We start from the raw sequence: 15,188 nt of genomic DNA, 5'->3' as shown, positions 1-15,188 counted from the left end.
TACAAGACCTTAGTAATACAAATTGCATATATATATTATATATATATTTATACATACACTCACAAAACCTAGTGTCTGTAAACAGCAATTTTTTTTTTCACTTTCTACAGATTTTCCACCGGGCCTGTTTGGCTTTTACTGGGTCATAAAATGCTTCCAGTCATTTTATTGCAGCTCTGTTTACTGTTAGGGACGGTTCTCCAGCTAGTCCGTGAATCCCAATCCCAGTTTCTTTTGCATCCACTAACAGGTTTTCACCACAGCTTTGTGACAAGAATTTAGAAAAGCAGTGAAGGAAGTGATAAACGACTTGCTCACTGCTTCTCCTAAAATGAGCTGTCCCGTTTGGTAACTTCTGTTTTCACTACAGTAAAAATATGTAGAAATAAAAAAATAAATAATTAAGAACATAGTTCAAATACAAACACATAGAAGAAAAGTAGTAAACATACATAAAATGACACAAATACAAAGCATAACCCAAACAGAGCATAGTAATGTTTGAAGTATGGAAATCAGACCTCAGATTGTTTGTTGGTGGGGAATATCAACCTTTTTGGCTGCATCAGCTTTTATATAAATATATAATTAGAGTAACAGTGAAATGAACAATATTTAATAAGCTGCAAGGATCTGCCAAGGATTGTTTGGTCATCTATTTCTCATTACTGTAAAATTCTTATGAAATCAACTTTAAGGGAGCAAAAAACTCATAACTCCTCGTTTTGTCCCATATTTCTCAATTCTCCTGCCAAAATGCACCTCCTCCATTCCAAACAGTTCTCAGTGCACTGCCTCGCCAAGCCAACCAGGTGTTGGACATGTTTCAGCAAATCTATTTCCCAAATTGAACAAAAATTTAAAAGCATTTGCAAACCTTCACTTTTGCATCAGATTTAATGAGTGGCTGAAAGTGATTAAATAGTCCCAGATATCTAAAGAAGAAACAAAACGATGGCGATGGTGAGAAGCGAGAGCTGTGCTGGTGTAAAATGCCAATACAAGGAATGAGCAATTTGACACAATAAAATGAGAACAAGATAAATATCTAATTGGGGTCACAATCTATTTTTCCATGCACTGCAATGCAGACATGGATGATTAAAACACAGAGTGTTGTGGCCCTTTCTTTGCATGAAACAACCCTTTTACTGAAACAACAAACTCCCACACACAACCATAACGTCAAAACAAAGTAATGGAATAATAAGCAGGGAAGACAGCTTCAACTTGAGATGCATGAACAGCTGTTGCCAAGGCACCTCATGTCACCACGAATACGCATTTTCTGCTGGTAGCATGTTGGGTTTCACTGCTCTGGCCCAAAGAAGAGCAGTGAAGAAAAGTAATACAAGTCCAAATAGAAATGGATTTAATACAATATATGAGTGGAAATGGAAAGAAGGATTTAGTTTTAGTAACAGGTGAAGTGAGAGATCATGAAAGTAGGTCAGTTATTTGTTAGTTTGGAATTATGTTCTACTTTCTGAGCCGTTGTACTGATGTCTACAATGAATCCTATATGTAGTAAATGGCTTGTATTTGAATAGCGCTTTCTCAAGTACATTCACTGCAGTGCATTCCAAGGTACAGTCAATTTGCTACTTGTTTCTGAGATTTTGCTTTTTCAGTCTGGACCCAAACCTTTTGATCACAGGTGAGGGTGGGAACAAGATGGATTGGTAATCTGGTTCAGCTTTCCTTGAGAAACCCCCACATTACTGCTGATTAAGCTCCAATCCATTTACCCACCACCAGGTCCATCATGCTAATTTTTTCCTCTTTACATAACCTGGTAGAACCCCATTGAGATCCAGATCTTATTTTCAATAATCCATACTCTTCTTCCTTTCAGGTACTGTTCTGGTCCTCCATATGACACTGTAGAAGCAGGTCAACTACAACAACTCAACAATGTCCAGTCTTTGAAGACTTGATACAAACTCCTATTCTGTTTAATGCTTACCGCCATTAGGACCTATGGTCTGTGGGTGATATATAGTCCTCAGAATCCTTTTTTCTGGCCCACTACTTAATTTCAAATAAATAACTGGAACAATTGGAGCTTGGGGTACAAATGAAGATCCATAAAGGTTATTTCCGTGATAAAAGAGCTAGTAAAGCATATCTCATAGGTTCATTGATGCCAGTATGACTGGCCAAGTTTCAGAGATAGATCAAATCGATTAAAAGGGAGTCTGAAATCGCAATGGAGGAAAACAGAAAAGTGGACGCATTGTTGAAGAAAATATTTTTCAGTGAGAAAGATATCATCCTGCTTTGTCGTAAATTTGATGCACAGTTATCAGAGTTTATTTGACGACAGAGCAACATTAGAAGTGCAGCTTGTATGGTAAGTGAATTAATAGGTTGAAGCTTTGTGTAAAGGTGGAGTTTGTGAAAAACACTTTCAGAGAGAAGAACTGATTCTCTGCCTCTGCACTTCTGCCACTTAGTGGTTGGCAAGATGTAGGCTTCTATGAGTAAACTGTGCACTAACTACATTGTGGGTATTGAATTACATGAAGAAAATGTTTCATAATTATTTAATTTGACAAATACACTTTTGGATTTAATGATATAACTGAAATATTAGCAAAGTGAGATATATCTAGAAACATCACAAAAATGTTGAGTAACTGAAAGTTCTCAACTTCTTTCAACAAGTTCCTTCTAATCAGTAAAATACAAAAAAATATCCTCAAATGTATTCCTTAAGCAATAATAAAGTTTATTCTGTGTTATGCTTTGTCGTTTTGCACACAGCATGTTAAATTAGAAATGTACTATGATCTCAGCTGATGACACACTGTGATAAATCATAGAAATAAGCCAGACTTTTTAAAAACAGCAAGTGAAGCAAGTGAGAAGTGGATTCCAGACATCAGACAAATGTACATAAAGTTGCACAAGGAGCAAACACGGGTTGTTTGCAGAAATGAAATGCCTCCAGCTAATCTTTCGAGGGTAGACATGGTTGCCCTTGACATCCAAGTCAACTATGTGGTAAAGAAATCTAAGGGAGATCAGTTCCTTCTGGTGAACTTGAGAAGTTCAGCCAGAATCTTCTCCCTCTGCTGACTCCAGGCCTCTACAACTGAAATGTAATCCATCGAGCTTGTCAGTCATCTCTAAGGTCAGAAAAACAAAGGAAACACTTCAGTGCCTCTACTTCCTCTCAGGCACCTCACTTATATCGCCTGAGTTTCTCAGGCCAATACCAACAAACAGAGTGGGCTGACTTCCAGCCCCTGTTCGACTATGTGGCTTCCAACTCACAAAACCACAAGAGAAAGTCAAAGTTACAGTCAATGAGAGCGTGAAAATCTGTGAAAATATTGATCTCCTCCGCCTCCATCCAGTGTTCTATTGCTGTGTACCACTTCAAGTCAAAACAACCAATCAGACCTAGCAGGAGGGTCTTAGCGCTGTCAATAAAGCTTATGTATGCACTGCTCAGTCTGCTAATGGCAGAAAACCAACTTACCATTACAGAAAGTGTTTATTTCCCATCAACGGTGGCTATGCTAACTAGCCTTAGCATTCACAGCAGGCTATGCTATTGAGAAGAAGTCGTAACATACCAGAGAGCAAAGGAGAGAAAAGCATAGAAGCATGACTGACAGCACCGAGATTATTCTACTGGCCCTGATTGGTTGTTTTCTAGTTAGCACTGAGAGAAGACAGAAGAGCTAAAAAATTTTCACAGATTATATGTCTCATATCATACTGTCAATTTTAATAAACATGTAAAAATATGTTTAATCAAAGTTACAAACTGCAGCTTTAAACGGCAAGTGAAAAAAAAATCTTAAACAGTGAGAATCTGGCAAAAAAAGACCCGCTGAAGACAAACCTTGATCAACAGGAGGAAACAATCAAATCTCAGAAGGGTCAAGTTGCAGAGCTCAGAGCAGAAATTAAAAATGAGCAACATAAAGGTTCGTCACAAAAAGAGCAATTGTGTCCATGCAAACTGACACCAACTAAACAACAGAGATGGCCAGGCAAACGGGGCTCCACAAAAACAGAGGTGTTAGAGGCCCCCACCATGATCACACGAGACGGAGGCCTCAATGCAAACCCAGGCAAGCATGTAAACCCTGGCGACTACAAAAATGTAGGCCGCCATCCAAATGTAAGATTGCATGCAAATAGAAGACATTCCCGTAACACAAGCCAGTAGGCAAAAACAGCTTCAAGCAATTAGAAACATTTGATCACAAACTGAGTTTAACAAATCAATTGTTCTGTTGTGTTTCTGTTGCAGTTACCACAGTGATTTTCATAGTGTGGGCTTCACCCCGACAGGAGGACAAAAGACACATACTGATGTTTAGTATAATTTTTGCAAATAAACATGATGCAAAGTCCTCTAGTATTGCAATAGGTCATGCTTCTCGGATACAAAATTGGCGTTTCTACGAGGACGGGGCAAATCCTGCTCCAATTTTTTATTTTTTTTTTTACACTGATTTGTGTCAAATGTGGGTGTCGAGCTCAAGGCCTGTTTCATATTTACTAAAAGCAGAGAGAATATTTTAAGCAGAAGCGACTATTTGTCACATCTTCAGCTTGATCAAAGTCATGAGAGCACACTGAAAGTCTCAGCGTACGCCTGAGACATGTTTGCAGTGATTGCTGTGAACCACTTCTACCAAAAATGTCAATCTAACCAAAGTTCACCAGATAAGATTCATAGCAGCCTATTTAATAAATCCAAATAAGAGCATAAAAGAGATCCGCAAACCTGCTTTGCAACATGTGCGGAAGCCTACATTGTTAAAGGATCGTCCTCCCACGCAGAGTGAGACCTGGATCTGATGGGGGTTTCAATCACTTCTTGTAAACAGGCTTCTTGAGGCAGGAAGACGTTCAAAAGTGCAACAGTTGTTCCGGGAAACAGCAGAGTTTCCCTGAACTAATGACCATCTTTTTCGATCACCAAGTCCACAAGGAAATTTGATTCAAAGAAAGCAACTCGGTTTGAAACGAACAATAACTAAATGCGACAATATCAAGAAATGAATTGAGATAAGCTTTTGTTGTTCTTTATTGTTTATTTGCATGGGGACGAGCATTACATAGAAACATTTTTTTTTTTGGCAAGGGAGAAATTTCCAGTGCCCTATTAAATTCAGCAATGCTGATTGGCCAAATGTTTATTTTCCCCCTAACAACCAGGAGCATAAGACAAATAAGAATCTGGTAGGGAAAATTCACTGTTGAATGAGGACTTTTAATCGGTGTTTTAATTTTTTTCCAACCTCCTTATCTTGTCTTGGAGTGCAGCGCCACCTAAGGACCAACTGCCGCTGACTCATTTAGTGAATGCAAAACAGATTTACTAATCTTTTAATCCAAGATTTTCATTTTACATCTGATCCGACATTTGCCACCTACAGACTTCAATGTATTTTATTAGATTTATGAGAAACACAAAGTAGGGTAAGGGTTAGAGCACTTTACCAAATGTATTAAAATATTTCAAGACAAAATGGAGATCAAAATTTGGATTTCAAGCTGGGGCTCACTGACAGCAGAGCTGGACATTTCCATCACTGACAGCGCAAGGCAGAAGCTAAACTTATTTTAGATGGAATAACAAAGCTTGGTTCTAGTCCATCCAAGAACACACAGGAACTGAGTTATAGTACACCAAAACATTTAATTTTATTTTTTATATCAGCTACATTTATTTAAAAAAAAACAAAAACTATTTACAGATTTTTAACAAAACTGGACTCCACATCATGTCTGTTTCACTGAATTCTGAATCAGAACACAGCGGTGTCCTATCCAATAGTGATTGGGTTGGTACACCACAAAGATACAACAAAACATCTTCAGGATATGAACAGAAACAACCCAGTATGTTTATGTCCATATTTAATTTGCTTTTGGGGAACACTCATCCTTCCTCAGATGAGGAAGATGATGTCATCGGCCACCATGACCTGGTTGTCGTCCTGCATGCGGGCCAGGGCGGCACGAACCTCGCGCTCCGTGAAGCGGCTCTCCCGCTCTTTGTTGATCTCATCCATGAGCTTTGTCATTTTTACCGACTGCGCGTGAGCCGACTGGAAAACGGCGAACAGGGATGACTTGAACTCCTTCAGCCTGGAAGAAGAGATCAGGAGAAACCGTGATTGGGTTGCACAGATGCATCATTAGCGCAAACGTCACATGAAGGAGTTGTAGAAACATCAGTGGCGTACCTCTCGGCTGAGGGTTCGCCACCTTCAGCTTGTGACATGGCCTCCATGGGTTCCTCCTCCTGCTGCTGGGGTTTGGCCGGTTTTGGGGTGCCAGCTTGAACTATAAAAATAAAGTTCAGAGTGAGACTTCAAACTGAAAATTTTGTGATTAGTGAATTCAGAGCACAGCAGGAAGTATTTCCTCCACATTTGATGCAGAATAAGGTTAGAGAAGCCAGCCTGTGAGAGAGAGGTGGCTCATTCTCTGAAAAAATGAGGTTTTCAGTTCAGTCATTTAGAAAGCAATGTGGGACGATGAGACAGCCGCTTACTCTCAGGGACATCCTGTTCTTCACTGAAGTCATACGGGCTGTAGGGCTCGCTACTCTGAGAGCCTTGGCGCCCCCTGCATGACACAAGAAAGAAATGTCAGTCATCTGAGCAACAACAAGCACCCCAACCCGTTGAACATTCTGGCATTTAGTCCAATCAAACTACTGTATCTTAAATGCCAGAGAATTTACTGGATTTTATTTTAGGGAACCAGAGTAAAGTGAACTGTATTCAGTTTGTTAACTACGAAAAATATTAAAAGCAACACCCCATTTCTCTTCTTGCCAAAAAATCTAAATAAAAACACTAATATTTGTGATTGCAAATATTAAGAGAAATAAAAAGTATGAAAGCTTAATACTTCAAGCTTTGAGGCCCATTGAGGACCTTTTCTGGTTTATTCACCAAACCTTCTGAAGATCGTTGGACCTTAGGGGGCCAAATTCTGGTTATAATGTTCATAGGGTTAGGTTTGCAGGTATGGTGAAAATGGTAACACTTCATTTGAAGGGGGTTGAATAAGACTGACATGACACTGTCATAAACATGACATAACACCTGTCATGAACATGAATAAGCCTTCATGAATATTTATGACTGTTGTCATAAAGCGTCATTCGGTAAATTATGACACTTTTAATACAAAGTTGACATTATTCAAAATGTCTGTTATAACAACTTGACATTAACCAAGAAATCATTACTGATATAAATTTGGTATAAAAGTATTACTGATTGCACTTTAAAAATTAGGTAACTTTATGTTATCAAAGGTAAAGTTTAAACAGTAATGATTTATTGGTTAATGTCAAGTTGTCATAACAAAGACATTTTGAATTATGTCAACTTTGTATTAAAAGTGTCATAATTTACCGAATGACGCTTTATGACAACAGTTATTAATATTCATGAAGGCTTATTCATGTTCATGACAGGTGTTTATGACAGTGTCATGACAGTCTTATTTCACCCCCTTCAAATAAAGTGTTACCATGTGAATCAGGTTTTGATTAAGGTTAGAAATATGTTGGTAATGGTTAAGCATAAATGTAGTAACTAAAATGAGTGAAAGTCGATACAAAGTCAAAATATGAGTAAGTGTGTGTTTGTTTTGCCATCATCACGAGGTCTTACTGTTGATGAACAACCATGATTGTGGGGACAGTTGTAATTATGAGGACACTTTGGCATGTGTGTGTACTTATGACATATAGAGGGACCATTTTCACAATATTTACAAACAAATGGAGATTATTTGTGAAAAATGAGAACCTTTCCCTTGTCCTCAGTTTTTTGCTGTTCTAATGAACTCTACTAGTTAGATTCGTAGGTATGGCGTGAATTAAGTTTTATCTAAGGTTAAAATGAATGAAAGTCAATACAAAGTTCTTAGTTTGTATAAAAGTACAACGATGTGTGTTGGTACCTCTTCCGAGTTCTTTGCGAGCGTTGACTGGGAGGCGCCTCTTCGTCGTCATCTTCCTCTGAGTCAGAGTCGCGGTCCTGCCTCGTGCGCTTCTTTTCTTTTTCCAGAACCTAAATGACAAAGGGCACAACAACAATGGAGACAAGCTTTTTGGGGAGTTCTCGATCCATTTCCGTTAGAGTGCTTAGTGGATGACAAACCTTCTTAAAGTAGGCGAACTGGACTAGCTCCACGGCAACCTCCGTGTCCACCAGCTCCACCGCCTTGCTCATGCGGGCCTTGGCGTGCGCCGTGGAGAGGCGGATCAGGGTCTCTAGAGTACGGGCCGTCACAGGAGAGGTCTGGGCAGGGAAAGAAGCAGTTACATGTTTTACAGTCATCTGAAGTCATCTCAGTGGTTTCCAGGCAGCCATCAATTTCCTCTAAGAATAAGCTAAAGTACCTTATGGGGTGTTTCTTTTTTTTTTTTTTTAAAGAACTTTTACAGTAGGGTTAGGCACCATTTGCTAAAAATAAAATGGATTCTTTTAAATGCTAAATTTTATTTTTCTCACTTTTTCTTAAAAGTAAAATAGGAATGACAGGAAAAGAGTAGGAAAAAAAAGAGTAGGAAAACTGGCTTTAACTTCAATCATCTCTTCTATCTAATGATTTGAATTTAAAGTCCAAATAAAAAAATTTGCAAAACACCCCTTTCAAAAAAGATGATACTCCATGTGTGGGCTGACATCTATCTGAACTATGGAAATCCAAACTGTACATTGATGGGGTAGGAAAAAAAAATACAGATTTTCCCCAAATAAAATTTTTTAAAACTGAAAATTTAATTGAAGAAAAAAATCAATTTAGTTTGAAGGTTGATGTGAAGCGCTCACCCTGGCAATATCGGCTGCCAGCTGCTCCTGACTCCTCAGCCTGGAATACTCCTCTGCGATGTGATTGGCTGCTTCCTCGGTCAGCACAGGCGTGATAATCTTAGCGATGTGGATGTACTTCCTCATGAACTCCTTACTCAAAATCTTATCCCTGGAACAAAGCGAACAGCTTATTGCTTGCACACCTTTTGTACTTCAGACACTTCCTAAAACATGTCCTTAAAAAGACTTAAATTCATGCATCTGAAATAAAGGCCTTAAAAATACATGAATCACAGGTTCCATTTCATTTTGTATTTTCTATGTAATTTGTTTTGTGTTTGAGTTGACAGAGACATTTTCATTCCATTGGGACTTGAGGCAGTTAAGGCTACCACTAATTAGTGTCTATCAGTACATCAGGGGAATGTGAAAATTTATTGCCAGATGACTAGACAATATTTATATTTACCACTGAGTCACATCTGTTGTGTGCCCTTTTGTACCAAAAATCTTGCCACAGTTATGAAAATATTGTCATCTTCCTAAAATAATGGTGCAGGTCAATTTTTGCAAAAAGAAACCCACCGCTTTCTTTCCAAAAGATGTTTTAAGCATTATTTTTAGAAGGATGGCAACATGCAATTTTCTTTTGTACATTTCTGTCGTAATACAGGTCTTAAATTCCAGGCATAATGGTCTCAAAAAGCCTTAAAGCCTTACTTCTTCTTCTTGCTTCCATGCAGCAGGTTGTTGTGTTTCTCGTAAATCTGCAGCTCCTCATGCTCCTCCGTCATGGCGTCCGGGTCATCCGTGGCCAGCACGTCCACCGACCCGCCCAGCGTCATGGCTGGACGCAAGACCAGAATAAAATGGCATCAGAATGTGGGGTCCCGACAGGGAGCGGCGGTCTTACAGCCAGTGATATTCGGTACCTGCTCCCTCCTGCTCGCGGGGGTCGCGGTAACGGTGCATCCTCAGCACGTGGTCCGAGATCTCGCGGTCCTGCTCTGGGTCCATCTGGTCCAGCATGATAAAGAGCAGGTCGAAACGCGACAGCAGCGAGTCCTGCAGGCCGATGTTCTCCATGGGGGTTTTGTACTGGTCGTACTGTGGAGGAGATGGAGGAAGGTGAGCGACAGTGTTTCACCACAGGACGCAGAGACGCGGTTTTTAACTCACCCTGCCGTAGACCGGGTTGGCCGCTGCCAGCACGGAGCAGCGGGCATTGAGCCGGGCGTGGATGCCGGCCTTGGCGATAGTAACCCGGCCCTGCTCCATCACCTCATGGATGGCCGTGCGGTCCATGTCAGACATCTTGTCGAACTCGTCGATGCACACCACGCCGCGGTCGGCCAGCACCATGGCGCCCGCCTCCAAGCGCCGCTCTCCTGACGGAGGGAAAGAATCGATAGGTTGCCAGATTCAAAAGCAGAAGAACCAGTTTGTGTGGGTGGTGGGAGGGAAAGTACCGGTCTCCTGATCGGTGGTGACGGCAGCGGTCAGACCCACGCCAGAGGAGCCTCGGCCGGTGGTGGGGATGGCTCTGGGCGCCGTGTGGAGGACGTAGCGCAGCAGCTGGGATTTGGCCACCGATGGGTCACCTGAAGGAGAGCAAACGTGACGAAGAAGTATTTTCCAAAAATGAACAAGATAGGTACTTGAATTCAAAATTCCTAATGTGGAATTTTTTTTTTTCCATTGAGGTTGATTTTCTAAACAAATATCAATTTCAAAATTAAAAAAATTATATATATCTTTTTTCCTGTCAGATTTAAGGCATTTCATCCACCTAGTTGGGTTTCATCATATGATTCTGCCACACAAATCATTCAACAGAGTTGAAGCTCTCCCTGCTGAATCAGGGTAGTAAAGAAAAAAAAACAAAAAAAAAACACGCATTTCACCACCACAGTTCAAGTCGACGTTAAAAATCTGGATCAAATACAGATTCGCTTACAAAAAAGGAAAAAGAAAAAAAAACTTATTTCTGACTGGTTTTAGCTGTTAGCAACTGAAAAAACCACAATGATCAATGACTTAAATAGTGACATCTCAAACTTATCTTAAATTCGAAACAATAAAAATCCAATTCCATACATAGAAACCTGATATTAAGACATTCCACATCACAAGCTCATGTTTATTCCTCCTAAACTCATTAATGACTTTTGGTTGAAGCTACTAGTCTAGTCCACAGTGAATGAGCTCATTCTGCTGAATCAAAAATCAGTAATCTGGAACGCAGAGATGAGAACTTGTATTCTTACAAACACTTGGCACTCAAACAGCCACAGTGGTTTAAAAAAAAAAAGAAGAAGAAAACAAAATTTTGCTGGAAACTGCACAGGTTCCCTCTGAACAGACTCATGGTGAATGCAGCTGAGGTACCGATGAGCAGGACGTTGATGTCTCCTCGGATACGCGTGCCGTTCTCCAGAACCTTCTCCACGCCACCCAGCAGCATGCAGAGGATGGCCTTCTTGATGTAGTCGTGGCCGTGGATGCTAGGCGCCAGCGAGCGGGCCAGCTGGTTGAACACGTTCTGAAAGAGGAGGAGCCGACTCAGCGCCTTCACATACGTTTCCCCTTCAATGCCCGCCGGGTTTCGGACTTACCACGGAGCGGGTCCGGCTGAAGTTCCTGATCTTGGCCACGTCGTCGGCAGAGAACGACTGAGACACCTCTTTGCTCATCTGCTTTATGTGACACGCTATCATGATGGTCCTGCAGGGGGCAGCAGTGGAACAAATACAACAGTTTGAATCAGGTACTGATTTTAGAAATGCATCGCATTTGGATTGTTTCCCTCAACATGCACACAGCATGGTGCTGCCACCACCGTTTTTCAGCTCTCCAGACATACTTAGTAGCATGATCTTTTGCGTCATCCAGGAAAAAGATCCCTTTAGCATAACACTGCCACCACCTTGTTTCAGAGCAAGGTGATTTTGCATGGTAATGATTAAAAAAAAGTCCCTGAATTTTTTTTCTTTTTCATTTTCCATACTTGCAATATTGACAGAAGTTTAATTTTTTTTTGTCTTATTGTTCTCCTTCCCCATCATATTCCTCTTTTTTATGTTTTGACAACACATTTGTCTTAGTTCTTTTAATTTTAACACTTTCAATGAATGTGTGAGAAATAAAAAACTAGAGAAAAAACAAATTAAAATCACCCCAGCATGTTTACTGCCAAAAGATGATTCAGATAAAAATAAATAAATCACCTAATAAAAAATGACCATTATTTTAGGAAGGTGACGGTGTATTCGGCCTGTACAGAGTGTTTGTATGAGCTGGTTTATTTTGACACTTTCAGTGTATGATAAAAGAAAAAATTAAGGAAAAAAAGAAAGACCCTATGCCCCAGAGCATCACTTGATGCCTCAACCTCAGCGTGGCACTCAAAGACCTGCTGTTTAAATACTGTGCTTATTTGGCGCCCCTGTGGTGGACAATTCAAACTTGTCCACCAACTTGTGCCGTCATTTTCAAAACTTGCTGCAACCTGCTGAGACCTTGAATGAATCAATCTAATAATATAACTGCGTCAACATCCAGCCCAGTATTTCTTGCACCAGTCCCACCTGAACGTGCCAGAGGTGAATCCTCCCTTCTTCCCCGGCAGGCAGCGGTATGTTCCGATCACCTGCACCCGGTCTCCCGGTTTGACCACGTCCACCAGGTCGTTGTCCAGGATGATGTCCACGGAGCGAGGCAGCTGGCCTGCCGGCGCTTTCTCCGGCATCTCCTGCACCGTGATGGTCTGGTGGTCCTTGTAGATGGACAGGCCGAATTCCGTCTCTAGAGGGTTGTTCTCCTCGTCCTGTCAGAATATTCACGATGAATATTTGGCGGGTTTTCACCGCAACGCTTCAGAAGGGACCTCCTTCGAGTGCGTACCTTAGTGGGGTAAATAGCGCTGGAGGGGAAGGCGTCCAAAGAGGTCATGTCTGTGTACTTCCTCTCCATCGTCTTCTTGGTGGCGGGACAGTAATGGACGCTGCGCACCACTTTGGGACGAACCAGGGAACCTGGAATGTTCACGCAAAGAATGAATACACATAGAAATCCGCAGGAACTTGCACAGACGGACACTAGGTGGCGCTAATGCAAAAGGGAAATAATTTTGCCATTTACTTAATCTTAAGAATTTAGCAAAATGACCTTTAAGGGGCAGTATTATTTAGAACTTTTGTGAGCTTTAAATGATGCTGTAATGTCATTCCGTCATCAAAATCACACCATCAGTGTTGTCCTGATTCTTTTCGCATGTTTGGGAAATCCTTCAATCTCCCGTGACAACCACTCAGCGGTTCAAAGAGCTCAGTTGGAACTAGCACTGCCTTCAAGGACACCAACACATATAGGTAAGTACCTAAAGGTATTCCATTTCAAATTCATCAAATTGTAACCATCGCTTTAATTTGGATAATCTACTTTTTAAATGAAAGATAAGACCAAGGTTGTTCTTGTGCCAGCAGTCCCCACTGGAAATCGGAATGGCGAAACTCACACTTGGTGATGATGCCCTCCACACACACCATGCTGCCCAGCAGGCGGGAGGTCAGGGTTCGTGGGGAGACGTGCTTGGAGCCGAAGCTCCCCTCCAGGCCAATGAAGAACTCCTCGTGCTGCTTGGCGTAGGTCCCATCCACCGAGGCCACCAGGTCCTTCAGAGCCCGCTGGAACGCCAGCAGCTCCTCAAACGCGTTGCCCATCAGTCTGAGGGACAGGAAGAGAGATTAGACCACTATGTTAATACACAGAAAAACTACAAACGTTTTTATTGTGTAAAACAAATCAGGCACAGTCGGATAGCGTGTCAGCCATTTGTGAAGATACATTTCCAAGTATTGCCAAATGGATTTAGGTCTAGACTTTGAGTAGTCCATTCAAACACATAAATACACTTATCTAAACCTTTCCATTTTGTGGGTGTCTAGGGTTGTTATCCTGCTGGAAGGTAAAACCACCAAGCTAACTCTGGCTATGTTGCGTGTTCCCTTAGAAGAGAAGCATCCCTTCAGCATGATGTTGCCAACACCATGTTTCATCATAAGGTAGGGAGCCAACACACAACAGCCATATTTAAAATACACCAGTTGGGTCGACCAACTAATGACTCAAGATGGCAACTGGTTGTGTTGCTCAGAGGTAATCCAAATTAATCTTAAGAGTCTTTACTTGTCAAATATTTTTTAAACAATCACTTTAAGCTAATGCAACTAGTCGTATATTAGTTTATGTTGATCCAGAGAGTAGTTGTGACGACATAAAGTGTGGAAAAGTTCAATAGTTGCGGCTAATTTTCCAAAGCAGGGTAATTAGTGTTGTTTTCGTCCACAAGAGGCAGTAGAGAGCTACCTCCTTGAATACACTGATCTAAAAAGCTATTTACTTCCTCTGAGAGATGCTTTTAATTGGTGTAAAAGCCTCAGATCATTTCATGTTTTAGTTATTAGCATTCAGAATCGGTATTTCTAAATACCGGTGCTCGCAATCCTGTGTGTCTTACTTAGCAGCCCGGGTCTCGTTGCGCCTCCTCAGGTCGTTGATGTTCACGATGAGCCGGGCTTTATTCTCACTGATCATATCCCGGACTTTGCTTTGATAAATGCCTTGGTCTTGCTGCGATTTGAAGAAAATAATAACAATAATTTTTAAAAACACCACACCCGGAAGTTAACGTTTGATGAAACAGTGACATCATTGTATAATGAAACTAAAATAAAATAAAATGCGCATTAACGTTTGCATCAACTTCAACAAGATTATAAGAACTGCTGTTACTTTTAAGCTGATAAATGTATTCTTTGTTTTCTATTTTCCAAATCATTAGATTAAATAATTAGACCACATGCTTTTTCATAACTGCACATGAATGTCCTTTGTTGTTGATGTTTTTTTAACCGGACAAAAGCGTCACTCACATCGTCGTCCAGAAAGTCCAGGTAGTCCCTCTGTGCTTCCCTCATCTCCCTGTCATCTGCAGTATCGGTTGCCATTTTTATCCGATTAGTTACTTTCTTCTAAAAAGCCGCTAAAGTCTCGGAGCTGCTCTTCCCCGCTGATGCTTCACCGCACGACCGACTGAAAGCTTTTCGCGCCACTGCGTCCCGCGAGCGAATGAAGCGTGATACGCGATTGGTCCGACGCGAAACGTGCTGTTTGCATTCTCGGCGGGTCGACGTGAAGCTGTCCAATAGAATGCTCCGGTTGAAGCGCGACTCCGCCCTCGCGGAGAAGTGCCGCGAAAACGAGAAGGAAGAGGCGGGGTCGTTAGTGGTCGAGGAAACGGAGGAAACGACACGATGAGTGTGCGTTTTTAATTTTGACCAGCAGATGGCGACAAAAAAAACTTTTTTTGTCTAT

General features: G+C 41.2%; 1 protein-coding gene across 1 annotated transcript; it reads right to left on the bottom strand.

Moving 5' to 3' along the window:
• Positions 1-5,648: 5,648 nt before the first annotated feature.
• On the bottom strand, positions 5,649-14,962 carry mcm3 (minichromosome maintenance complex component 3). The gene is made up of 17 exons (XM_014973915.2): positions 14,747-14,962; positions 14,332-14,444; positions 13,330-13,538; positions 12,717-12,847; positions 12,401-12,639; positions 11,429-11,537; positions 11,202-11,355; positions 10,283-10,414; positions 9,993-10,201; positions 9,746-9,920; positions 9,534-9,660; positions 8,832-8,982; positions 8,157-8,297; positions 7,957-8,066; positions 6,530-6,603; positions 6,219-6,318; positions 5,649-6,120 (listed from the first exon to the last, which is right to left on the bottom strand). Exons 1-17 carry the CDS (start codon positions 14,819-14,821, stop codon positions 5,922-5,924), a joined length of 2,448 nt encoding a protein of 815 aa, XP_014829401.2. The 5' UTR covers positions 14,822-14,962; the 3' UTR covers positions 5,649-5,921.
• Positions 14,963-15,188: the final 226 nt, after the last annotated feature.

The sequence above is a fragment of the Poecilia mexicana genome, unplaced genomic scaffold, assembly GCF_051168715.1.
Source record: "Poecilia mexicana isolate PSO_F unplaced genomic scaffold, ASM5116871v1 scaffold_21, whole genome shotgun sequence".
NCBI lineage: Eukaryota > Metazoa > Chordata > Actinopteri > Cyprinodontiformes > Poeciliidae > Poecilia > Poecilia mexicana.
This window is presented reverse-complemented; position numbering and strand designations above follow the sequence as displayed.